The sequence below is a fragment of the Oncorhynchus masou genome, chromosome 25 (assembly GCF_036934945.1).
Source record: "Oncorhynchus masou masou isolate Uvic2021 chromosome 25, UVic_Omas_1.1, whole genome shotgun sequence".
Classification (NCBI taxonomy): Eukaryota; Metazoa; Chordata; class Actinopteri; order Salmoniformes; family Salmonidae; genus Oncorhynchus; species Oncorhynchus masou.
In genome coordinates, this window is record NC_088236.1 from 29,635,878 (window position 1) to 29,663,382 (window position 27,505).

Here is a 27,505-nt window from a genome sequence, read left to right on the forward strand (position 1 = left end):
TGATTGCATTTGAACTCCTCGTGTGCAGCGCTCCTTTTTTGTTTTTCAAGTCTTCTACTCTGCTAGTCAGCACCTCACCTAACCAGGTGTGCGTTTTTTTCACCTCCAAATTCATCTTAACAGAGCATGCAACTCGGATGCAACGGCGTATGTCGTTCTTACCAAATTCCAATGAGCAATTTGAAGATGTTAGAATACACACGCGACACGTCAATAAGGCTCGGGGAAGCTAAGCTTTCCCTAAAGTAAATTGAATTAAATTGCCAAAATTATATAGCCTAATAATATAATTATATAGACAGCTTGCTTCTGTCTATACAGAAATATATATATGATCATTAAAAATAGGCCACTTCACCAGAAAGCATGATTTGGCCAAAGAGATTCATTAGCTTATTTTTGTATTTTTTTGCATATCCTACTGTCGAAGGGCCGCATTTTGGGCAGAGCACACGGCAAATACAACAGATGATTGTTGACTTATGACTGTAGTGAAAAGATGAGAGGCCCAGCCAGTCATATTGAAATATTTTAAAATACAATCTTGGAAAAATAGTTTGGAAAACAAATGGCTATTTCTGTAAAGACAAGACAACAAAAATAATCCGATCTGTCTTTTAGTTATCAAAATTCTCAACTTAATTGAGTGAAAAATAGCCTCTTATTGGCACCAGCAGAGAACATTGGCCATATCTCCAGTGAGTGTGCATAATATATTCACTGTCTTTATCATTGGGTCAGTGACACCGTTTTTTGTTTTTGGACAATCATTTCTTCCTCCAGGTTGAATGGACTTCATATTACATTTGCGTCTCCCCTTTTCGTAGGCCTAATAAACTGAACACAAATATAAATGCAACATTTTCAAAGATTTTACTGAGTTACAGTTTATATTGTATGAGGAAACCAGTCAATTTAAATAAATTCATTAGGCCCTAATCTATGGATTTCACATGACTGGGAACACAGATATGCATCTGTTGGTCACAGAAAATGGGCCGCACAATGTGTCTCAGGATTTCATTACGGTATTTCAGTGCATTCAATTTACCATCAATAAAATGCTATTTTGTTCATTGTCCATAGCTTCTGCCTGCACATACCATAACCACACCGCCAAGATGAGGCACTGTGTTCACAACGTTGATATTGGCAAACCGCTTGCTTACACAACGCCATACACATGGTCTGTGGTTGTGAGGCCGGTTGGACGTACTCCCAAATTCTTTAAAATGACGTTGGAGGCGGCTTATGTTAGAGAAATTAATATTCCGTTCTCTGGCAACAGCTCTGGTGACCATTCCTACAGTCAGCATGCCACTTGAATGGCGAATGGGAAGCGAGCTACAATTAGCAGTTGAGAAATTAACATTTTAGCTTTTTTTTTTTTTTAATCTTAGCCATTGTTTTTTCCCCATGCGATTGCCTTTAGAATTGTTGCCCAATGATTAGGCTTATTAAAGCATGTTTCACTCCAGCAGCAACAAATAGCGGTTTCAGCTGTATCAGCAGCTCTTACGCTACATTGACTGGTATTTCAATCAATGAATAGGCTAAACTGCATTATTTCATAATGGGATTTTTCTTCTTCTGACAATTGGCCTATACCAATTTTATTAATCGGCTTTTCCGTTTTTTTTACCTGCCAGAAGCCGGCTATTTCAGGCTAATGGAAACTCTGTGTGTACATCTACACTATATATACAAAAGTATGTGGACACCCCTTCAAATTCCTGGATTTGGCTATTTCAGCCACACCCATTGCTGACAGGTCCAAAAAATCAAGTAGACCGCCATGCAATCTCCATAGACAAACATTGGCAGTAGAATGGCCTTACTGAGGAGCTCAGTGACTTTCAACTTGGCATCGCCAAAGGATGCCACCTTTCCAACAAGTCAGTTCGTCAGATTTCTGCCCTGCTAGAGCTGCCCCGGTCAACTCTAAGTGCTTTTATTGTGAAGTGGAAACATCTAGGAGCAACAACGGCTCAGCCGCGAAGTGGTAGACCACACAAGCTCACAGAATGGGACCGCTGAGTGCTGAAGCGCGTAGCACATTGAAATTGTCTGTCCTTGGCTGCAACACTCACTACTGAGTTCCAAACTTCCTCTGGAAGTTGCTGCTCACTAACCTAAGATCACCATACGCAATGCCAAGCATCGGCTGGAGTGATGTAAAGCTCGCCACCATTGAACTCTGGAGCAGTGGAAACGTGTTCTCTGGAGTGATGAATCACGCTTCACCATATGGCAGTCCGACGGACACATCTGGGTTTGGCGGATGCAAGGAGAATGCTACCTGTCAACGGTAGTGTTAACTAATAAACACTAGTGCCAACTGCAAAGTTTGGTGGAGGAGGAATAATGGTCTGGGGCTGTTTTTCATGGTTTGGGCTAGGCCCCTTAGTTCCAGTGAACGGAAATCATAATGCTACACCACACAATGACATTCTCAAAGATGCTGTAATTCCAACTTTGTGGCAACAGTTTGGGGAAGGCCCTTTCTTGTTTCAGCATGACAATGCCCCAATGCACAAAACGAGGTCCATACAGAAATGGTTTGTTGAGATTGGTGTGGAAGAACTTGAAAGGCCTGCATAGAGCCCTGATTTTGACCCATCGAACACCTTTGTGATGAATTGGAACGCAGAATGCGAGCCAGGCCTAATCACCCAACGTCGGTGCCCGATGTCACTAATGCTCTTGTGGCTGAATGGAAGAAAGTCCCTGCAACAATGTTCTAACATAGAGTGGAAGCTGTTATAGCAGCAAAGGGGAACCAACTCCATATTAATGACCATGATTTTGGAATGAGATGTTCGATGAGCAGGTGTCCACATACCTTTGGTCATGTAGTGTATCTGCTGAAGTAGTACTGGTGGTAGAGCTTACATTTTGAGAGAGACTACTGTGAGAGTTGAATAAGATTAGCTAGCGCATAAACACACACACACGCACACACGCACACACACACAGCCACACTAGTAATAAATAGGGTCTCAGTACCCCTGGGGGGTTTGTCAAAGGGCCAGGCTGACTGGGGAGGGGGACAGATGCCCAGGGTATTAGGACCTAAATCTGCTAATAAAGAGCTCTCTATCAGTTGGTCCCTCACACACACGCACACGCACATGCTCACACACACACACACACACACACACACACACACACACACACACACACACACACACACACACACACACACACACATCCTGTAATCCTGTAAACTTCCTGTCAAACCCCACCAACTAGGAGCCCTACTCTTTGCTGTGTGTGTGTGTGTGTGTGTGTGGTAGCACAATCTACCAGCATGTATGTGTATATATTTTCTTTGCATCATTTTCCCTCTTCCTCTTAAGCATAAAAATATGAATATTTAAAAGTACTTCAAACAAGCAGTCATTAAATATTAAAATGTTCGAACACAAGAAAAGCTTTTATCATAGCTCTTCTCTGTTCTCCTTCTGTCTCTCTAGTCTCGCTCTCTCTTTCTTTCTCTCATTCTCACACACACATGCAAATCCACCCTGGGGTAAGAACGACAAACCTTTCTTGTCAATCCACACATGTTCTGTATCATGAGCACATTGTAGCTGAAAACAGAGGAGCCAAAGAGGCAGGAAGGAAGGTTCAATAATTTAGGTTGTTTTATTTTCACACTAAACAGAGGTTGAGAAACGTTGGTTGTCATTTCTTACAAGACGCCTTGCGTTAGTTAGGTTAGACGCTGTATTGTAGTTAAAGTGTCTTTGGTAACAGTGGTGTTTATCCTCAATTTGGCCTCTCTATATATAGGGAGAAAGCAAGGCTAGGCGAGGCAGTAAGGTGATTACGCATGCTCTTTTGCCTCTCCTTTGTGACTATGTAATACGTTTGAAAGGCAAAGCTGTGGAGCCTCACAGATGCTCTCTCCTTGCTTCTCCTCTCTGAGAGCTGAAGGGTGTGCTAATCGCTTGAGCTGCAGCTCTAAGTGGTTGCTGATGTGTTTTCAGAAAATATCCAGTTAAGTGTGAATAGAAATGTCGTAATAGTAAATGCTCTCTCTCTCTCCTTATTCACCAACTTCTCCCTGCTAGTTGCATAACCGACCTGTTGAGCAGCGAAGGCTCATATGTGTGTGTGTTCAAGCATCTGTGTGTGCATGTGTGGCCTACATGGTGTGTTTTGACTGCTGAGATTAATGGCAGAGAGATAATTATTTTAAGGCGGTGTGGGGCATCGATTCTCTCATCTTTCACCGTCGCTATTTGAGTTTTGAATTTATGCACATGCTTGTTTTTGCAATATTTGAATGCCCTCTGAAGGGTGTAGGTTTTTAAATACTTATATGTAGGGCAGGAGGGGGGTTAAATAAAATAAATAAAGCAGATGTCAATTATTTGATTTTTTTTTGCCTCTTGTTGTTTCTCTCTCTCATTGCTTGGCTCTCAGAGGGGAATGAAAGAGCAGTTATATGGTAAATTTAATCAAAGAGAAAAGTACTTTTAAATGTCTGTTGTTTCCTGGAGCAGAAGGTCTCTGAGCCCATCTCTCTGCTCCTACGGCAAGCAGCCCAAACTCAACCTCAGCCGCTACCAGATGCAATTAACATCGAGCGGCGGGCACACTGGCCCTCGTTCCCATCCTATAATAACAGTGTTAGAACAAAGGTTAATGCTTTGAATCTAATCTCTGTCCTCATATGTTTCAATGGAGTTGTGATGCAGGCTCGGGGGAAGCAGAGAGAGGGGGACAAGGGCAGAGAGAGATTGGTAATAAACAGCGGCTTGGATAGAAGTGAAATTAATTACGGGTCTCCATAAATTTAATGTCATGTCTCATTTTCCCTAATCCCCTCCCCTTTTCCCCTTTCCTACTGGTGCTTGCGGAGAGGCTGGAGATAGGCTTGAGCACACTAATGAAAACACCTCTTAGATGCTAATCACAAATTAGCTGCTAGCTACCGCAGTCAGAGTATCCTCAGTGGAAAGGGAGTAGCCCAGACTGGCTGCAGGTTAGCCTCTTAGAATTACATATCCAGTGCCTTCAGAAAGTATTCATAAAACAAGATGGCGCCGACAGAGATGGTCACCTCGCTTCAAATCCTTAGGAAACTATGCAGTAATTTGTTTTTTTAAGTATTAATTCTTACGTTGTTAGCCCAGAAAATCTTAAGTGTTATTACATACAGCCAGGAAGAACTATTGGATATAAGAGCGACGTCAACTTACCAACATTATGACCAGAAATACGACTTTACCGAAGCGGATCCTTTGTTTGGACCTCCACTCTTGACATAGGATCTAATCCCAGAGGCTGAACCAAAACAACGTTGTCGCCGCAGGAGAGGCAGACAACGCGTCCTGGTCAGACTTAGAAGGCGAGCACAACACCCACCGCTTCCGAGTGTATTAGTCGCAAATGTCCAGTCTCTAGACAACAAGGTGGACGAAGTTAGGGCACAAGTTGCCTTCCAGAGAGACATCAGAGGTTGTAACATTCTCTGTTTCACAGAAGCATGGCTCACTCGGGATATGTTGTCAGAGTCAGTACAGCCACCGGGTTTCTTCATGCGTCACGCCAACAGAAACAAACATCTCTCTGGTAAGAAGAAGGGCGGGGGTGTATGCCTCATGATTATCGACTCATGGTGTAACAATAACAACATACAGGAACTCAAGTCTTTTGTTCACCTGATCTAGAATTCCTTACAATCAAATGCTCCCAAGGGAAATCTCTTTGATTATAGTCACAGCCGTGTATATCCCCCCAAGCAGATAGCTTGATGACCCTGAAAGAACTTCACTGGACTCTGTGTAACCTGGAAACCATATATCCTGAGGTTGCATTTATTGTAGCTGGGGATTTGAACAAAGCTAATTTTAGAACAAGGCTACCTAAATTCTACCAACACATTGACTGTAGTACCCACTCGAGCAAAACACTAGACTACTGCTACAAGGCCCTCCCCCGCCCTCCCTTCGGGAAATCCGACCACAACTCCATCTTGCCAGTACCGTCCTATGGGCAGAAACTCAAACAGAATGTACCCATGACTAGAATCATTGGTCATTGGTCTGACCAATCGGAATCCACGCTTCAAGATTGTTTTTATCACGTGGACTGGAAAATGTTCCGGGAAGCCTCAGACAATGACATTGATTTATAAGCCAACTCGGTGAGTGAATTTATTAGGAAGTGCATTGGAGATGTTGTACCCACTGTGACTACTAAAACCTACCCCAACCAGAAACCGTGTATAGACAGCGGCATTCGCACAAAACTGAAAGCGTGACCCACCGCATTCAAACATGGAAAGAGGTCGGGGAATATGGCCGAATATAAACAGTGTAGATATTCCCTCTACAAGGCAATCAAACAAGGGAAATGTCAGTATAGGGACAAAATGGAGTCGCAATTCAACGGCCCAGACACAAGACGTATATGGCAGTGTCTACAGGCAATTAAGGACTACAAAAAGAAAACCAGTCACGTCACGGACGGACATCGACTTTTGCTTCCAAACAAACTAAACACCTTCTTTGCCCGCTTTGAGGATAATACAGTGCCACCGACGTGGCACTCTACCAAGGACTGCGGGCCCCCCCTCTGTGGCCGAAGTGAGTAAAACATTTAAACGCGTTAACCCTCGCAAGGCTGCTGGCCCAGACGGCATCCCTAGCCGTGTCCTCAGAGCATGCGCAGACCAGCTGGCGGGTGTGTTTACGAACATATTCATTCGCTATCCTAGTCTGCTGTCTCCACATGCTTCAAGATGGCCACCATTGTTCCTGTACCGAAGAAGGCAAAGATAACTGAACTAACTGCACTCACTTCTGTCATCATGAAGTGCTTTTAGTGAATAGTCAAGGATCATATCACCTCCACCTTACCTGATACCCTAGATCTACTTCAGTTTGCATACCGCCCCAACAGGTCTCAAGACGATGCAATCGCCGTCACACTTCCCACTGCCCTAACCCATCTGGACAAGAGGAATATATAAGAATGCTGTTCATTGACTACAGCTCAGCATTCAACACCATAGTACCCTCCAAGCACCTCATTAAATTTACGGCCCTGGGTCTCAACCCCGCCCTGTGTAATTGGGTCCTGGACTTTTTGACGGGCCACCCCCAGGTGGTGAAGGTAGGAAACAATATCTCCACTTTGCTGATCCTCAACACAGGGGCCCCACAAGTGTGCGTGCTTAGCCCCCTCCTGTACTCCCTGTTCACCCATGACTGCGTGTCCATGCACGCCTCCTACTCAATCAACAAGTTTGCAGATGACACAACAGTCGTGGGCTTGATTACCAACAATGACGAGACAGCCTACAGGGAGGAGGTGAGGGCCCTTGGAGTGTGGTGTCAGGAAAATAACCTCACACTCAACGTCAACAAAACAAAGGAGATGATTGTGGACTTCAGGAAACAACAGAGGGAGCACCCCCCTATCCATATCGACGGGACAGCAGTGGAGAACGTGGAAAGTTTTAAGTTCCTCGGTGTACACAGCACGGACAAACTGAAATGGTCCACCCTCACAGACAGCATAGCGAAGAAGGTGCGATAGCGCCTCTTCAAACTCAGTAGGCTGAAGAAATTTGGCTTGTCACCAAAAACACTCACAAACCTTTACAGATGCACAATCGAGAGCATCCTGTCGGGCTGTATCACCGCCTGATACGGCAACTGCACCGTCCTCATCTGCAAGGCTCTCCAGAGGGTGGTGCTGTCTGCACAACGCATCACCGGGGGTAAACTACCTGCCCTCAGGACACCTACAGCACCCAATGTCACAGGAAGGCCTAAAGATCGTCAAGGTCAATAACCACCCGAGCCACTGCCTGTTCACCCTGCTATCATCCAGAAGGTGAGGTCAGTACAGGTGCATCAAAGCTGGGCCCGAGAGACTGAAAAACAGCTTCTATTTCAAGTCCATCAGACCGTTAAACAGCCACCACTAACATAGAGAGGCTGCTGCCAACATACAGACCGAAATCACTGGCCACTTTAATAAATGGATTTAATAAAGGTATCACTAGTCACTTTAAATAATGGCACTTTAATGTTTACATATACTACATTACTCATCTCATATGTGTATACTGTATTTCATACCATCTATTGCATCTTGCCTATGCCGCACGACCATCCATATATTTATATGGACATATTCTTATTCCATCTCTTTAAGGTAGTTGTATAAGTTAGTTGTTGCGAATTTGTTAGATTACTTGTTAGATATTACTGCATATTACCTTCGGAACTAGAAGCACAAGCATTTCGCTACACTCACATTAACATCTGCTAACAATACCCCATAAAGTGAAGAACATGTTTTTAGAAATATTTGCTAATTTATTGAAATGAAATGCTCTCATTTACACTACTGTTCAAAAGTTTGGGGTCACTTAGAAATGTTAGTTTTTTAAAGAAAATCTATTTTTTTGTCCATTAAAATCACATCAAATTGATCAGAAATACAATGTAGACATTGTTAATGTTGTAAATTACTATTGTAGCTGGAAACGGCAGATTTTTTATGGAATATCTACATAGGCGTACAGAAATTCATAATTTTAATAAAAACTTTGATTGATTACAACCACCAACTTTCTTTTCCAAATGTGTGTTGCTCAACTCAGCTCGAATACACTTGTTCCAATTGGACCTCAGCTTGCGTAGTGCGTCAAGGCCAGTACGTCTCCAGTTGAACAAGTTGTACAGAACAAACATAGGTACGGTTGAGAATTTTCAGAATTGACATTTTTCAAATATCGACTGATGGTGACTCAATGTTGTTGCTATCAAATCACACGAGCAATTATCAAAACTCAACTCTGCCTCGAAATAAGAGAACGGAGTTGAGCATTCCTCAGCTATTCAGAAGGGAACACTTTAGTGTAACTTTTGCATTGTTTATATCATCCCAGATCTGCGGGTGGATTTAATGATTTGGCTGGAGTAGGCTGTGAGCTGGGCTGCAGTGCTTACTCAGGGCATGGAGCTGAGCTGAGCAGAGCAGGGTTCTGTTCAGTTTTGTAACTAGGATTGGTCTCAGAACAGCCTTGGGACACAAACATAGATGGAGACTGATAGAGACAGACAGGCAGGCCAGGAAACAGCTCTGTCTCTACAAGCTACACATAGATAGGGGAGAGGCTGCTGTCATTGGAAACCTATTGGTGAAATATTGGTTCTCTTTATTATACTATTGGTTTTGGGTAATGGACATTGTATTTGTTTTGCCCCCCCCCCCACACACAAAATCCATTTCTTAAATGTTCCCAAACATTGTAGAGTGTCAGTATCAGATATGGCTGTGGCCACGTGATCTGTGCCTTTCACTGCTGTTAAATCACACTTCAACCACCATGTGACTGACTGGCTATCTGAGAGCAGTGGGAACAAACTGGTGGAAGAGGAGGAATTCTACTCGAGGACTCCACACTATTGAAAGGCCCAGATGTCGACAAATCGGCCATGGCAGATTCAGGGTGGTAGTACACGTACTGTATGTCATTATAGCAAAACTGTGAGAAATAACATGGAGAGTCTGGATTATTTATGGCTATCCTTTTATGATGCTATAAAGTAACTCCATTATGTAGACTAGCTCTCTCTCCCTCTCTAAGCTCTTTCAACGGAATCTAATAGAAATCCCTTTACTCTGCACTTGAGCGCAGACGATACCCACTGCAAAGCAAAACCATTTGTGTGAATAGAAAACAATGGCATGCTCTTGAGAACTGCAACCGATGAGTGTGTACTGTATCATGTGCATTTATGTAAAATGTATAATCCAATTAACAAGTACAGGAAACACAGTCATTGCTCTATTATGGGAATACAAAGGTGAGTGGTGCCATGTACTCTGAAAACTGCTCATGTGAAGAAAAAAAATGCAAGTGGCGTTAAATGAGTGTCTGGTAATGTGTTTGTTTGCAGCCCCATGCTGTGAAGCTAGACTGCAGTAGTGACTTCTCACTCTCAATTCAATTTCAATTTAAGGGCTTTGTTGACATAGGAAACACATGTTTACATTGCCAAAGCAAGTAAACAGATAAATAAACAATACAAAATATACAGTAAACATTCCACTCACAAAAGTTCCAAAAAGAATAAAGACATTGCAAATGTCATATTATGTCTATATACAGTGTTGTGATGATGTGCAAATAGTTAAAGTACCAACGGGAAAATAAATCAACATAAATATAGGTTGTATTTACAATGGTTTTTGTTCTTCACTGGTTGTCCTTTTCTTGTGGCAACAGGTCACAAATCTTGCTGCTGTGATTGCATACTGTGGTATTTCTTCCAATAAATATGGGAGTTTATCAAAATTGAGTTTGTTCTCTAATTCTTTGTGGGTTTGTGTAATCTGAGGGAAATACGTGTCTCTAATATGGTCCTACATTTGGCAGGATGTTAGGAAGTGCAGCTCAGTTTCCAGATCATTTGTGGGCAGTGGGCACATAGCCTGTCTTCTCTTGAGAGCCAGGTCTGTCTAGGGCGGCCTTTCTCAATAGCAAGACTATGCTCACTGAGTCTGTACATCGTCAAAGATTTCTTACATTTTGGGTCAGTCACAGTGGTCAGGTATTCTGCCACTGTGTACTCTCTGTTTAGTGCCAAATAGCATTCTAGTTTGCTCAGTGTTTTTGTTAATTCTTTCCAATGTGTTAAGTAATTATCTTTTTGTTTTCTCATGATTTGATTGGGTCTAACTCCCTGTCCTTCCCTCTCCCTCTCTCTCTCTCCTTTCCACAGGCATACTTCCGACAGGGTGTTGCCCTTCAGTACCTTGGTCGCCATGCCGACGCATTGGCCGCCTTCGCCTCGGGGCTGGCCCAAGACCCCAAGAGCCTGCAGCTACTGGTTGGCATGGTGGAGGCTGCCATGAAGTCCCCACTACGAGGTAAAACTTCTGTCTTACTATCTCTCTTTGTTTTCCTCTGTCTTTCTAACGGTCTAAATGTTGCTAATCTCCATCCTCGTCAGTCAATTAATGTGTCAGTGTGACTCTAGCTGTCTGTCAGAGTGACTACTGTATGTCTTTACACTGTATATCTGTATTCACTTGTCTGTCTATCTGTCTGTCTGTCTGTCTGTCTGTCTGTCTGACTGATTATCAGTTAGGTTGATCAGAAAGATACTTATTTATCATAATAAACATCCAACAACACAGCCCTTGTCTGCCCTTGATGAAGCCTATTTTCCAACTCCAAGTAGCTTAATATCCAGGCCTTTCAGTAAACTCTGACTTCCCTGCTCCATGATGTGTGAGAGAGATCAGAGAGAGTGGATCCACATGTCTGTCTTCTGTTCTGTTCAGAGAGGAGCCATTGTGTTTTAGGCTGCATGGAGCACCTCTGTCAATCCCTGTTAGCGAAAGGCTGTATCTGAATACATGGAAAAAACAAGCACTGAGTGAAAACCCCACCTGAGGTACATTGATTCCATAACCCTCGTCACTGGAAGCCTAACAGCAAAAGGACTTGAGAGTGGGCCCAACACTATACACCATGGAGCTGACTGGGCCTCTCTCTCAGTAGAATAGGAGAAGCTCTTGGCCCAGGCTTTTTAATCTCTTCATTGTTTACCACGTTTCCCATGGTGCCAGGGAGGGAAGCAGCTAGCAACGGAGGGAGGGAGCCAGTCCAAGGTTTGTTAGGGGGGGGCTAGGTCGGGGGATTAAGAGCAATGATCCTCTCAGAGGGGCTCCTGGCATAGGGGAAGATAATCAGCGTTACGCCAGCAAACAGGGAGGATAATCAGTGTTGTGCAGCCAAAACCCTGTGATAAGGAAAAGGTAGGAAAGCGTTGCTTTCTCTCGCTGAAGTCGTAGATGGTGTGTTGCTGCCAGCCCGTCTTATCGTCCGTGTAACACACCCCTCCCAGGATTACCTGGGGATTACCAAATCCACTCATTTAATTTTCCCCTCGCTTGGAGTTTGGTGTCGCTAGGGTCTTACTAAACTTTTGCCCCAGCTAGTTACATACAGAGTTGAAGTGTAATGAAGAAGATGAACAGAACCATGTGGATACTGATGATATACATCCAACCTGTAGTCAAGTAGCTACTTGTTGTTTTCAGGACAACACATACATTTGTTTAGTCTTCAAAATCACTTGAATGTTTTTCTTCACATGTTTAGTCATTGGGCGTAGCGAGACAGATAAAGGTGTGCTCATTCAAACAGTGAACAAAGCACAGAAATAATGAAAGTAAGAAAATATATTCAAGTCCTTTGTCTTCAAGGAGACAAAAAGTGTGTATGAAATTCCCCTGAAGCACACCATCACCAATGTTTGTGTTTACTTTAGTATAACAATAGTACATTCTCACATTGTCACTGTGGCTTTGCCAAACAATTTTCCCCACACGATGCAACACAGACGTTAGTTCCCTCTCTCCTCCTCGTATAGATCTGAAAGATTTTCCATGAGTCCAGAATTCAACTGTACTCTACGCCTTTGTGTTTCCCACAACAAAGAGCTTTCAAAGGAGGGGAAACTGCTCTCAGAACCCTCTATATACCCGGCTCTCTTCTCTGCTGCCTATGATCATTTTCAGCTTCAAACTCCTCAGATATCAAGGTTTTGATGCATATTTTTTTCCTGCGGTGAATATCGCTGTGTGAAATGAAATGAGAGAAATCAAGCCCAATCAGTAGTCAGTGTTGAGAGTGAATGGGCTTTGCTCTCTTCTGTTCTGTTTGTCCCGTGAACTTGGGCCGCAGGTAGCCTCGTGTTTAGAGTGCTGGGCCAGTAACCGAAAGGTTGCTAGTTTGAATCCCCAAGCTGATAAGATGAAACATCTGTTGATGTGCGTTTGAGCAATGCACTTAACCCTAATTGCTCCAGTGTCGCCGTTGATAATGGTTGACCCTGGCCATGACCCCAATCTCCGAGGGAGTCTCAAGGAGAGTTGGGATATGCAAAAAACACATTTCAAATTCACACATGCGTATAATACACACTTGTGAAACAGTACAAATATAAGAACCCACAAAATTATTATTATTATTTTCTTGGACCAGCTCTGAAGTTCTCTGACTGAGCTCTTAGGGTTGGAGGAGAGACAATGTCACCATAATAAACAATGTCACCATAATGATTATGATGATGAGAAAATATAGTACTTTTAGTATGTTGTTTTTAGTATGTATGGAGATGCAGGAAAACAGTCGAAGGGTACAGGAGGAATTTAGCCCTTTCAGCAGTCAACTCTCTGCCTCTTCACAGTCACAGACACAAAGAAGAGAACGGCTCGTGAAATGGGAAGGTGAAATGAGTCATGGTTGTGTTTAAAGGCAGGGGAAAACAGAATGTACGCTACATGGGTTTGTAATGGTCACCAACCTCCCAGGGCCTCCCCTTTATGAGACCAAGCCTGAGAGCAGGAGAAGGAACTATATATGAATGTACTGTATCTGTTTATGTACATGTGGATGATATTTAGTCTTTGTTTGTAAAAGGATTGGTAATAATAGTACATGGGACATATAGGACTTTTCAATTAAACTAAACCGAGATATCAAAACCCAACAACGGCAGTCTAACAGCAGGATGGAACAAAACATGAAACAAAGAGAGGGGGAGGCGCTTAAAGAAGAGGAAAGAATGTGATGTGTCAGTGTATGAGTGAGCGAGCAGGTGTGTGTGTGTGTGTGTGTGTGTGTGTGTGTGTGTGTGTGTGTGTGTGTGTGTGTGTGTGTGATAGAGATAGCGTGTGTGGGAGAGAGTGTCTGTGGGGAGGGGCTTAGAGATAGGCCAAGGTGAAGAGGTTGGGCTTTAGGAGGGACTAAAAGATGGTGATGGATTCAGAGTCATGGATGGCTGGAGGGAAGGAGTTCCAGAGCCTTGGATCATCCCCGGAGAAGGCCCTGTCGCTGAAACTCTGGAGCTTGGACTTGGGAAAGAGAGAGAATAAGACCGTGACGGAGAGAGAGAGAAAAAGAGAGACGGAGAGAGAGACAGAGAGAGATAGCAATGTTTGATTTATGACACTACTCTGTGTATCACTTTGAATACAATTACCAGCTATGAATGGATATGATATGCACAGTGTTTCTGCTAGCGTTACATTCTACCAACCGCTGGAACACAAGTGATGCATTTGGATGCACTTGAAATAGCATCATCAATTATATTTTTGAATGCTTCTGTGAAGACCATAGACGTGGATCATTTTGTTTGTGTGTGGTGAATATTAGTTTCAGTCTGGGTGGCTTGCTACTACCACCAGGCTATTCAGATCATGTTCATGTGTATTTTGTTGTTTGTAAGTGTTTGTCTGAATCAATGAGTGTCATGGTCTTTAAGTGCATGGGCATGACTGATACAGTAGCAGGCATACAGTACATATGACTGCAGACACAGGTAGGTACATTACAGAAAAACCTCTGTGGGGGAGGAGTTGACCTAATTAACTGCAACTCTGCTCAAAATATTTGCAGAAGGGGCACAGGTATATTTCATATTCCCCCTCATGTTCACACACTTGCACTCACATATACAGTACACACACTCATACATACAGCACACACACACAGGCAGGTACGCGCACACACACATTCACACTCAGGATGTCACCCCTGTCCAGTCTCCCAATTTGCTGTCTGGCGGGCTGGCTGGCAGGCTGGCTGGCAGGTACTGTCAGTAATCTGGAGGGGCTGTGGATCCCAAACCTTGTGTTGCCCACAGTTGATTTATAGTATTGTGTGCATTTTCAGCCTTCCCAAAGGTCACCTTGTGTGTCTCCTCTCTGCTCTGCATTCCTCTGCCTCTCTCCCCTGTGTGTTACAGCAGCATGTTCAGCATCACTCTTAACACTCACCGGCCCTCAAAACCCACTCAGGCTTTTCTTTTCTCTCTCAAACTGCAACATCGAATGAAAAAATGAAGAGAACATAGAAATATAATTTCACTGTGCTGCTTTTTTTTAGTGGTCTTTGAAATGGCCCTGTATTAAATTGCCAATAATAGTGGTACCTGTGAATGGTGTATTCATATGCTTGTCTTGTTGTCAGTGAAATCCATGTTCTAAAGCAATCACTCAGACAAGCTCAGCTCATTTAGCCAACAAAAGACACACTGATTGCGCTCCCTGAAACACAGTAGATGTGACAGTCATGGAATTTTGGATGACTGTTATTGGTCAGCCAAAAATATATTAGACACATATTTTCTTCTCTCCTCCGCTCCTGACTGCATGTGCTTCTGCTGCAGGGAGGGGGCGTTGCCTGGGCAACTAAAGAGGCAACTCGTCTGCTACAACACTTGCTTGTTTCAGCAAGGCGCAATAAAGTTTAATCATGTTGTAAAGAGTCCATGTTACCGCTGAAATGGACTCAACCATACGAATGCCAAGCCGTCATGTCTTCAGTCAGCTGTTCGCTGCACACAGAAGAAAAAAACAAATAGAGTTGAAGTTGGAAGTTTACATACACTTAGTTTGGAGTCATTAAAACTTGTTCTTCAACCACTCCACAAATTTCCTGTTAACAAACTATAGTTTTGGCAAGTTAGGACATCTACTTTGTGCATGGCACAAGTCATTTTTCCAACAGTTGTTTACAGACAGATTATTTAACTTGTAATTCACTGTATCACAATTCCAGTGGGTCAGAAGTGTTCATACACTAAGTTGACTGTACCTTTAAACAGCTTGCAAAAGTACATAAAATAATGTCATGGCTTTAGAAGCTTCTGATAGGCTAATTGACATCATTTGAGTCAAGTGGATGTGTACCTGTGGATGTATTTCAAGGCCTACTTCCAAAATCAGTGCCACTTTGCTTGACATCATGGGGAAATCAAAAGGAATCAGCCAAGTCCTCAGAAAAAAATTGTAAACCTCCACAAGTCTGGTTCATCCTTGGGAGCAATTTCAAAATGCCTGAAGGTACCAGGTCCATCTGTACAAACAATAGTACACAAGTATAAACACCATGGGACCACGCAGCCGTCATTCCGCTCAGGAAGGAGACGCGTTCTGTCTCCTAGAGATGAATGTACTTTGGTGCGAAAAGTGCAAATCAATCCCAGAGCAACAGCAAAGGACCTTATGAAGATGCTGGAGGAAACAGGTACAAAAGTATATATCCACAGTAAAACGAGTCCTATATCGACATAACCTGAAAGGCCGCTCAGCAAGGAAGAAGCCACTGCTCCAGAACTGCCATAAAAAAAGCCAGGCTATGGTTTGCAACTGCATATGGGGACAAAGATCGTACTTTTTGGAGAAATGTCCTCTGGTCTGATGAAACAAAAATATAACTGTTTGGCCATAATGACCATCGTTATGTTTGGAGGAAAAAGGGGGAGGCTTGCAAGGGGAGCTCCAGTGTTGAGGATCAGCGTGGCAGATGTGTTGCTACCTACCCTCACCACCTGGGGGCGGCCCGTCAGGAAGTCAAGGATCCAGTTGCAGAGGGAGGTGTTTAGTCCCAGGGTCCTTATCTTAGTGATGAGCTTTGTGGGAACTATGGTGTTGAACGCTGAGCTGTAGTCAATGAACAGCATTCTCACATAGGTGTTCCTTTTGTCCAGTGTGGAGTGCGATTGAGATTGCGTCATCTGTGGATCTGTTGGGAGGAATGCTAATTGGAGTTGGTTTAGGGTTTCTGGCATTATGGTGTTGTGAGCCATGACCACAGCCTTTCAAAGCACTTCATGGTTATCGACGAGAGTGCTACAGGCGGTAATCATTTAGGAAGTTTACCTTCGCTATCTTGGGCACAGGGACTATGGTGGTCTGTTTGAAACATGTAGGTATTACAGACTCGGCCAGGGAGAGGTTGAAAATGTCAGTGAAGACTCTTGGCAACTAGTCCGCGCATGCTTTGAGTACACGTCCTGGTAATCTGTCTGGCCCCGCGGCTTTGTGAATGTTGACGTGTTAAAAGGTCTTGTTCACATCGGCTATGGAGAGCATGATCACACAGTCGTCCGGAACAGCTGGTGCTCTCATACATGCTTCAGTATTTCTCACCTCAAAGCGAGCATAAAAGGCATTTAGCTCGTCTGATAGGCTCTCGTCACTGGGCAGCTCACGGCTGGGTTAGATTTTGTAGTCCGTAATAGTTTTTAAGCCCTGCCACATCTGACGAGTGTCAGAGCCGGTGTAGTAGCATTCAATCTTAGTCCTGTATTTATGCTTTGCCTGTTTGATGGTTCGTTTGAGGGCATAGCAGGATTTCTTATAAGCGTCCGGAATAGTGTCCAGCTCCTTTAATGCTGTAGCTCTAGCCTTTAGCTCGGTGCGGATGTTGCTTGTAATTCATGGCTTCTGGTTGGGAAATGTACATATGGTCACTGTGGGGATGACATCATCGATGCACTTATTGATGAAGCCGGTGTTGACTGAGGTGGTATACTCCTCAATGCCTTTGGATGAATCCCGGAACATATTCCATGTCTGTGCTAGCAAAACAGTCCTGAAGTGTAGCATCCGCGTCATCTGACCACTTCTGTATTGAGTCACTTGTACTTCCTGCTTTAGTTTTTGCTTGTAAGCAGTAATCAGGTTGAATTGGGTTGAGGTCAGGTGATTTTGAAGGCCAGGGCATCTGATGCAGCACTCCATCACTCTCCTTCTTGGTTAACTTCTTGCGTCGAGCAATCCCGGATCCGGGATCCTATTTATAGCCTCAAGCTCATTAGCATAACGCAACGTTAACTATTCATGAAAATCGCAAATGAAATGAAATAAATATATTTGCTCTCAAGCTTAGACTTTTGTTAACAACACTGTCATCTCAGATTTTCAAAATATGCTTTTCAACCATATCTACACAAGCATTTGTGTAAGAGTATTGATAGCTAGCATAGCTATAAGCCTAGAATTCAGCCAGCAACATTTTCACAAAAACAAGAAAACCATTCAAATAAAATCATTTAACTTTGAAGAACTTCAGATGTTTTCAATGAGGAGACTCTCAGTTAGATAGCAAATGTTCAGTTTTTCAAAAAAATATTATTTGTGTAGGACAAATCGCTCCGTTTTGTTCACGTTTGGCTATGAAAAAAACCTGTATCCAGTTATAGCCTCAAGCTCATTAGCATAACGTAACGTTAACTATTTATGAAAATCGCAAATGAAATGAAATGAATGTGCTAGCTCTCAAGCTTAGCCTTTTCTTAACACTGTCATCTCAGATTTTCAAAATATGCTTTTGAACCATAGCAAAACAAGCATTTGTGTAAGAGTATTGATAGCTAGCGAAGCATTTAGCGGGCAACATTTGCACAAAAAACAGAAAGGGATTCAAATAAAATCATTTACCTTTGAAGAACTTCGGATGTTTTCAATGAGGAGACTCTCAGTTACATAGCAAATGTTCAGTTTTTCCTGAAAGATTCTTTGTGTAGGAGAAATCGCTCCATTTTGTACATCACGTTTGGGTACCAAAAAAAACGGAAATTCAGTCATCAAAACGGCGAACTGTTTTCCAAATTAACTCCATAATATCGACTGAAACACGGCAAACGCTGTTTAGAATCAATACTCGAGGTGTTTTTCACATATCTCTTCATTGATATATTATTCGTGGATGTCTACTTTCTCCTCTGAATTGCTTGGAAAAAGACGTGCAGCTGAAGATTTCGACGGAGGACACCGGGCGGACACCTGGCAAATGTAGTCTCTTATGGTCAATCTTCCAATGATATGCCTACAAATACGTCACAATGCTGCAGACACCTTGGGGAAACGATAGATCGGGCAGGCTCATTTCTTGCGCATTCACAGCCATATAAGGAGACAATGAAAAACAGAGCCTCAAAAATCCTGCTCATTTCCTGTTTGAAGTTCCATCTTGGTTTCGCCTGTAGCATCAGTTCTGGGGCACTCACAGACAATATCTTTGGAAACGTCAGAGTGTTCTCTTTCCAAAGCTGTCAATTATATGCATAGTCGAGCATATTTTTGTGACAAAATACTGCGCTTAAAACGGCACATGTTTTTTTATCCAATAGTGAAATAGCGCACCCATAGATGTAAGAGGTTAAATAGCCCTTACACAGCCTCTGTGTCCTCAGCCTCTGTGTCTCAAATTTGGACTCAAAAACCAAAGGACAGATTTCCACAGGTCTAATGTTCATTGCTCGTGTTTCTTGGCTCAAGCAAGTCTATTCTTCTTATTGGTGTCCATAAGTAGTGGTTTCTTTGCAGCAATTTGACCATGAAGGCCTGATTCACGCAGTCTCCTCTGAACAGTTGATGTTGAGATGTGTCTGTTACTTGAACTCTGTGAAGCATTTATTTTGGCTGCAATTTCTGAGGCTGGTAACTCTAATGAACTTATCCTCTGCAGCAGAGGAAACTCTGGGTCTTCCCTGTGGCGGTCTTCGTGAGAGCCAATTTCATCATAATGCTTGATGGTTTTTGCGACTGCACTTAAAGAAACGTTCAAAGTTCTTAAAATTTTCCGCATTGACTTACCTTCATGTCTTAAAGTAATGATCGACTGTTGATTCTCTTTGCTTATTTTAGCTGTTTTGCCATAATATGGACTTTTGCCAAATAGGGCTGTCTTCTGTATACCACGCCTACCTTGTCACAACACAACTGATTGAATCAAATGCATTAATAAGGAAAGAAATTACACAAATTAACATTAAACAAGTCACACCTGTTAATTCAAATGCATTCCAGGTGACTACCTCATGAAGCTGGTTGAGGTGGATGGAGGATCTCCGCATGTGTAGTTCCCACCGTGAAGCATGGAGGAGGAGGTGTGATAGTGTGGGGGTGTTCTGCTGGTAACACTGTCTGTGATTTGTTTAGAATTCAAGGCACACTTAACCAGCTGTGTAAGGGCTATTTGACCAAGAAGGAAAGTGATGGAGTGCTGCATCAGATGACCTGGCCTCCACAATCATCTGACCTTAACCCAATTAAGATGGTTTGGGATGAGTTGGACCGCAGAGTGAAGGAAAAGCAGCCAACAGTTGCTAAGCATATGTGGGATCTCCTTCAAGACTGTTGGAAAAGCAGTCCAAGTGAATCTGGTTGAGAGAATGCCAAGAGTGTACAAAGCAAGGCAAAGGGAGGCTACTTTGAAGAATCTCAAATATAAAATATATTTTGAATTGTTTAACACTTTTTTGGTTACTACATGTATCCATCTGTTCTATTTCATAGTTTTGATGTTGTCACTATTATTATACAATGTAGAAAACAGTAAATATAAAGAAAAACCCTTGAATGAGTTGTTGTGTCAACTTTTGACTGGTACTGTATATCAAAACAGTTATGACGGTTATTTTATTTTCATGATGCTTTTCATCCGTAATCGTTGGTTACACGATTATACAGTAGTTGTGTCAGACTTAACTTGATGCACTGAGGACTGGGATGAGTTTATATGGAGCTATTAAGATTTTCCATCTTACAAGATATTCTGGTGAACCAATCAACGTGACTAGTGTACAGTAATTTACCTAAGCAGTATAGTCATTGTTCGTGAGCTGCAGTATGGAAAACCTTGTATTCCATGAAACTGAAAGAAATACCAAAAAGCTATCTGAATGAGTCCAGTAGCCCCCATCATGATCATCCCTAACCCCCTCCTCTCCCCTCCCTCCCTCCCTCCACATAGAGTCCCTAGAACCCACCTACCAGCAACTGCAGAAGATGAAGCTGGACAAGAGTCCATTCGTGGTGGTGTCAGTGATTGGTCAGGAGCTGCTGACGGCGGCCCACCACACCGCATCCGTGGTGGTCCTGGAGGCCGCGTTAAAGATCGGTACCTGCAGCCTCAAGCTGCGTGGCTCCGTCTTCTCAGCCCTCAGCAGTGCCCACTGGTCCCTGGGCAATGCAGAGAAGAGCACCGGATACATGCAGCAAGACCTGGAGGTTTCCAAGACACTAGGTGAGACCACAGGGGTGCATGTTTGTGTGTGTGTTTCTGTCTGTTTATTTATGTTCGTATCTGTGTGTATTGGTGTGTCTCTATCTGGTCCTGAGTTACTGTGTGTGTAAGGCAGCCCAGATTGTCTGACTCTCCTGACCCCACACAGTTTGACACATAAGTGGGCAGTGTATAGCAGAGCAGCAGGAGATAAGGGTCTGGATGGAGCAGAGCGCTGTGGTTTTTAGGTAGAGAGCCTGGCTCTATGGCTCTGTATGGGGGGGCCTGTCTATCAGGCAGATGTAATAAGGCCTCCCCTTCTCCAACTCTCACCCCACTAGGGCCCGGAGGTCAGGTCTAGCAGGTCTACTTCTACTGTGGAGCTCTGTCTGTACAGCAGCTTAGAACACCCAGTACTCCATTTAAGGACGTAATGGGATGTCAGTGTCAAGGAGATCCAACGCATCACTGCTCTTAGATGGTGGAGGACCATGACTGCCCTGTAAATCTACACTGAATTACAGCACATTTAGTAGTGGTTTTCCTGTTATACTGTATATAACCTGAGTGATAAACAAACAAGTATACAGATGCTTACAAAGTATTGATTATGTTCTCAGATGATTTTGTATGGAGAACACTGTCCATTGTCCTAAACTGTCCTGGAGTGACATGTCCTTTTTCCTCCCTTTCCTCCTCTGCTCCAGGTGACCAAACAGGTGAATGCCGTGCCCATGGCAACCTGGGCTCAGCATTCTTCTCCAAGGGGAATTACCGCGAAGCCCTGACCAACCACCGCCACCAGCTGGTCCTGGCTATGAAGCTCAAGGACAGGGAGGTAAGAGACTGAGACACACATGGCCACATCCCACTCATGAGGCGAAGATGTGTCCTCTTATCAGGGGTTCCCAAACCCCTTTCACTCAGGCCCCCTTTCACTCAGGCCCCCCCTTCCAGCATTGTCTATTTCTATGGGCACAAACACTGTTCATGACACAAATTGTTCACACCCCTCTTGTTGGGGGAGAGAACATTTGCAGATTTAAAGCTTATTTCCTGCAATTCTACACATTTTGCCATGTCTAATGTGTATTCATGTGATATTTGCATGACACGAACTTTACAAAAACATCTATGGGCTAAAAAAAACTGTTTTGATCTGGAAATTTCTAAATAGCTCTCTGAGGTATGCAATGACTGACAGTACAAGAGGACAACTGATTATGCACCATCCACTTTTGAAATGGCATCTTTTGCATTCTACTAGTAACTGTAACTGTAACAGTAAGTGAAAGGTTAATTGTTCAAATCCCCGAGCTGACAAGGTAAAAACCTGTCATTTTCCTCCTGAACAAGGCAGTTAACTCTTCTGCTATAGGAGGGGTGAGGTCATATGGGGGATGGATGGCTAGTGATTTCTTTTCTGTTTCTGTTAGTGGTTGTCATAGTGATGTGTCCAGCATCTTCTCCTCTGTCTTGGTCGTTCAGAGGGTGACTGAAGGGTAAGACTGAAGAGCGGGAAGGCTCTGTTGCTGGTACTCCTGTCAGAGAGAGAGGGAGAGGGATGAGAAGTGGGCTAGGAGAACAAGTGAAGGTGACAAGGCGAGGGATAGAGAGGTGGAGAGACCAATGGGAGGGCCATTAGTAACAGCTGGTGCTCCTCGTTATCAATGCAAAACGTTTATGCAGATATTATAGAGATATTTATCCTGTACATGATTCAGTTATCCTGTACATGATTCAGCTTTGGCAACATATGTTGCTTTAGGAATGCCATTTAGACTGATTAAGCTGTTTGGAGATATATATATATATATATAAGAGAGAGAGAGAGATCTTCTGCCTGACCTCTGTGGTGATTGTGGGGGGTGCTCGTTCCAGCCCAGAGAGAAGAATGCCCTTGCTTCTCCCTGCTTCCCCTGTGTCCATCCCCCAGCACCTCCCTGCTTCCCCCGTCCCACTGCTCCTATCATCTCTCCCTGCTTCCCCCGTCCCACTGCTCCCCTCATCTCCTCCCCTCCAGCACCTCCCCAGCCGCTTCAACTGTTTGTTTTCGCAGATATCAGAGGACGTTTATACAGTCCAGACATAACCACACAAGGAGAAACAAAGCTACAGCTAACTGCCAAAGGCCCCTCACATCTCTCACACAAAGACCACAGCCATCAGTGGAAGGCCTAGACCTACGTACAGTATGTCATGCACACAGGTTAAGTTACAGTAGTGTTAGGGTGAGCTGTATTTGAGTGTGCTTGTGGATAAGGTAAGGAGTAATGGGGGTCTGTGTTTAATTTGGGGGTCTCAATACCCAGTTCACATTAAAACTGACCATCCTACCGATCCTTGACTTCGGCGATGTCATTTACAAAATAGCCTCCAACACTCTACTCAGCAAATTGGTTGCAGTCTATCACAGTGCCATCAGTTTTGTCACCAAAGCCCCATATACCACCCACCACTGCAGCCTGTATGCCCTCATTGGCTGGCCCTCGCTTCATATTCGTCGCCAAACCCACTGGCTCCAGGTCATCTACAAGTTTTTGCTAGATAAAGCCCCGCCTTAACTCAGCTCACTGGTCACCATAGCAGCACCCAGCAGGTATATTTCACTGGTCACCCCCAAAGCCAATTCCTCCTTTGGATGCCTTTCCTTCCAGTTCTCTGCTGCCAATGACTGGAACAAATTGCAAAAATCACTGAAGCTAGAGTCTTATATCTCCCTCTCTAACCTTAAGCACCAGCTGTCAGGGCAGCTCACAGATCACTGCACCTGTACATAGCCCATCTGTAAATAGCCCATCCAACTACCTCATCCCCATACTGTTGTTTTTTTAGTTGCTGCTTTGCACCACAGTATCTCTACTTGCACATTCATCTTCTGCACATCTATCACTCCAGTGTTTAATTGCTAAAGTGTAATTATTTCGCCACTATGGCCTATTTATTGCCTTACCTCCCTAATCTTACTACATTTGCACACACTGTATATAGACTTGTTTCTGTTGTGATATTGACTGTATGTTTGTTTAATCCATGTTTAACTCTGTTTTGTGTCGAACTGCTTTGCTTTATCTTGGCCAGATCACAATTGTAAATGAGAACTTGTTCTCAACTAGCCTACCTGGTTAAATAAAGGTGAAATAAAAAAAAACATATTAGGCACTGGCAGTAATTGGCTGACCAGATGGTAGCTTTTAATGAGTGTGTGTGTGTGTGTTTCCATGCGTGTGTGTGTGTTTCCGTGCCCTACAACCCTGCCTTCTCAGTCAGACAGGAAGGATTACTATGAAAGCCCCCACCCTTCCTAATCATATCTAGATCCTCCTACTAACACCAAGCTGCCACCTGACTGGCTGTTAAGGACACCTCTCATCCCTCTATCCCCCCTTTGGTTTAGCACACAGCCCGTACGTACACCTTACATGTTGAATAATACTGACCCATTCTTATACAATACTTTCACATTCACTTCTTCTGAGAGGGGACATCCCCTCACCTTCCCACCACACACTAACAGTACTTTTAGAAGTGGGCCAGTACAAGTTATGTGAGCTGTGTCTGAGGTGTTATGTAAAGACTATTCCAGGGCCTTGACTAGGTCATCACATGCTGCTAATGGCTGCTGCCTCCTACAGGACATCCCCCCCTGGCACCTCTGGACCTCAGCCCCTGGTCCCCTAATCAGTCACATGTGTGTCACACCACCTGGCCTCCCTCAGAGAGCAGAGCAGAACACTGGGGGCTCACGGAGGGAACGGATACCTCATTACTGTAGCTAGCCCAGCTAGTGTTTTGCTTTCTGATGTCAAAGTATTATCTGGCCTTAGAGGAGGTGAGGTCACTTCCTAAAGGCCAACCTGGACACAGGATGTTGTGCTGCTGCTCATTGAAGTTCCAGCAGAGACCGTGAAGAGTGTGAAGGAGAGAGAGTAAGGGGCGCTCCCACCAGTGGCTGTCGGTGCCGTTTAAGATTAGAGAGGACAACTTTTTTTATGAGCATGGTCTTACTTCAATTACAGCTTATGTAACCCACCGCCTGGATTTGGTCCTATGTAGCAACATTTGAAATGGTATTTTTTACATTTGATACAAATAGAGACTAAGAGCTAGAAAAAGAACTCCAGGTAAAAATAGATTTGATCTGTTCCTTGACCTACAGTTGAAGTTGGAAGTTTACATACACTTAGGATGGAGTCATTAAAACTTGTTTTTCAACCACTCCACACATTTCTTGTTAACAAACTATAGTTTTGGCAAATCGTTTAGGACATCTACTTTGTGCATGACTCAAGTCATTTTTCCAACAATTTCACTTCTAATCCACTGTGTCACAATTCCAGTGGGTCAGAAGTTTACATACACTAAGTTGACTGTGCCTTTAACTTCTTACGGCTGAAATCCCACTATCGAGTTCGATACGACAACAGCCAGTGAAAGTGCAGGGCGCCAAATTCAAACAACAGAAATCTCAAAATTAAAATTCCTCAAACATACAAGTATTTTACACCATTTTAAAGATAAACTTGTTGTTAATCCCACCACAGTGTCCGATTTTAAAAATGCTTTACGACGAAAGCACACCAATTGATTATGTTTAGGTCAGTACCTAGTAACAGAAAAACACAGCCATTTTTCCAGCCAAAGAGAGGAGTCACAAAAAGCAGAAATAGAGATCAAATTAATCACTAACCTTTGATGATCTTCATCAAATTACACTCATAGGACTTCATGTTATACATGTATGTTTTGTTTGACAAAGTTCATATTTATATAAAACAATCTCAGTATACATTGGCGCGTTTCGTTCACTAGTTCCAAAAACATCCGTTGATATTGCAGAGAGCCACATCATTTTACAGAAATACTCATTATAAATGTCGATGAAAATACAATTGTTAGACATGGAAATGTAGATATACCTTTCCTTAAGGAAAGGCTGTGTCGGATTTCAAAAAAACGTCACGCTCAGAAAAAGAAAAAAATGTATCCACCATGTTGGAGTCAACAGATATCAGAAATAACATTATAAATATTCCCTTACCTTTGATGATCTTCATCAGAATGCACTCCCAGGAATCCTAGTTCCATAATGAATGTTGGATTTGTTCGATAATGTCCATTATTTATGTCCAAGTAGCTACTTTTTCTAGGGCGTTTAGTACACAAATCCAAATGCTAGTGCAGGTCCAGCTGAACGTCGGACGAAAACTTCAAAAAGTTATATTACAGGTCGTAGAAACATTTCAAACTAAGAATAGAATCAATCTTTAGGATGTTTTTATCATAAATCTTCAATAACGTTCCAACCGGAGAATTCCATTGTCTGTAGAAAAGCCATGGAACGCTGGTCGCTATCATGTGAAATGCGCATGACCAGGACCTGGCTCTCTGCCAGACTACTGACTCAAAGAATTATCATCCGGCCCCACATCACAGTAGAAGCCTCATTCAAGTTTCTAAAGACGATTGACATCGAGTGGAAGCCTTAGGAAATGCAACATAACCAATATCCCACTGTGTATTCAATAGGGACTGGGTTGAAAATTGACCAACCTCAGATTTCCCACTTCCTGTTTGGATTTCTTCTCAGGTTTTTGCCTGCCATATGAGTTCTGTTATACTCAGACATCATTCAAACAGTTTTAGAAACTTCAGAGTGTTTTCTATCCAATACTACTAATAATATGCATACAGCGCCTTGCGAAAGTATTCGGCCCCATTGAACTTTGCGACCTTTTGCCACATTTCAGGCTTCAAACATAAAGATATAAAACTGTATTTTTTTGTGAAGAATCAACAACAAGTGGGACACAATCATGAAGTGTGGCAAAAGGTCGCAAAGTTCAAGGGGGCCGAATACTTTCGCAAGGCACTGTATATAAGCAACTGGGACTGAGGAGCAGGCCGTTTACTCTGGGCACCTCTCGGCAACTTTTATCCAAGCTACTCAATACTGCCCCTGCAGCCATAAGAAGTTAATGCAACCGCTGTGTCAGATTTCAAAAAAACTTTACGGAAAAAGCACACCATGCAATAATCTGAGTACGGCGCTCAGACACAAAAACAAGCCATACAGATACCCACCATGTTGTGGAGTCAACAGAAGTCAGAAATAGCAAAAAAAAAAAAATCAAATCAAATTTTATTTGTCACATACACATGGTTAGCAGATGTTAATGCGAGTGTAGCGAAATGCTTGTGCTTCTAGTTCCGACAATGCAGTAATAACCAACAAGTAATCTAACTAACAATTCCTAAACTACTGTCTTATACACAGTGTAAGGGGATAAAGAATATGTACATAAAGATATATGAATGAGTGATGGTACAGAGCAGCATAGGCAAGATACAGTAGATGGTATCGAGTACAGTATATACATATGAGATGAGTATGTAAACAAAGTGGCATAGTTAAAGTGGCTAGTGATACATGTATTACATAAGAATGCAGTCGATGATATAGAGTACAGTATATACGTATGCATATGAGATGAATAATGTAGGGTAAGTAACATTATATAAGGTAGCATTGTTCACTTACCTTTGATGATCTTCATCATAATGCACTCCCAGGAATCCTACTTCCACAATAAATGTTTGTTTTGTTCAATAAATCCATAATTTATGTCCAAATTCCTCCTTTTTGTTTGAGCGTTT

At 43.0% G+C, this 27,505-nt stretch overlaps 1 protein-coding gene across 2 annotated transcripts in view; it reads left to right on the forward strand.

Annotated features, from left to right (window-relative positions):
- The window catches only part of LOC135514089 (tetratricopeptide repeat protein 28-like), a 225,495-nt gene that overhangs the window by 93,457 nt on the left and 104,533 nt on the right, over positions 1-27,505 (forward strand). For both annotated transcript variants that reach the window (XM_064937284.1, XM_064937285.1), the window contains exons 2-4: positions 10,758-10,905; positions 20,597-20,869; positions 21,556-21,686. In XM_064937284.1, coding sequence (XP_064793356.1) covers positions 10,758-10,905; positions 20,597-20,869; positions 21,556-21,686 — 552 coding nt within the window. The remainder of the gene's footprint in view (positions 1-10,757; positions 10,906-20,596; positions 20,870-21,555; positions 21,687-27,505) is intronic.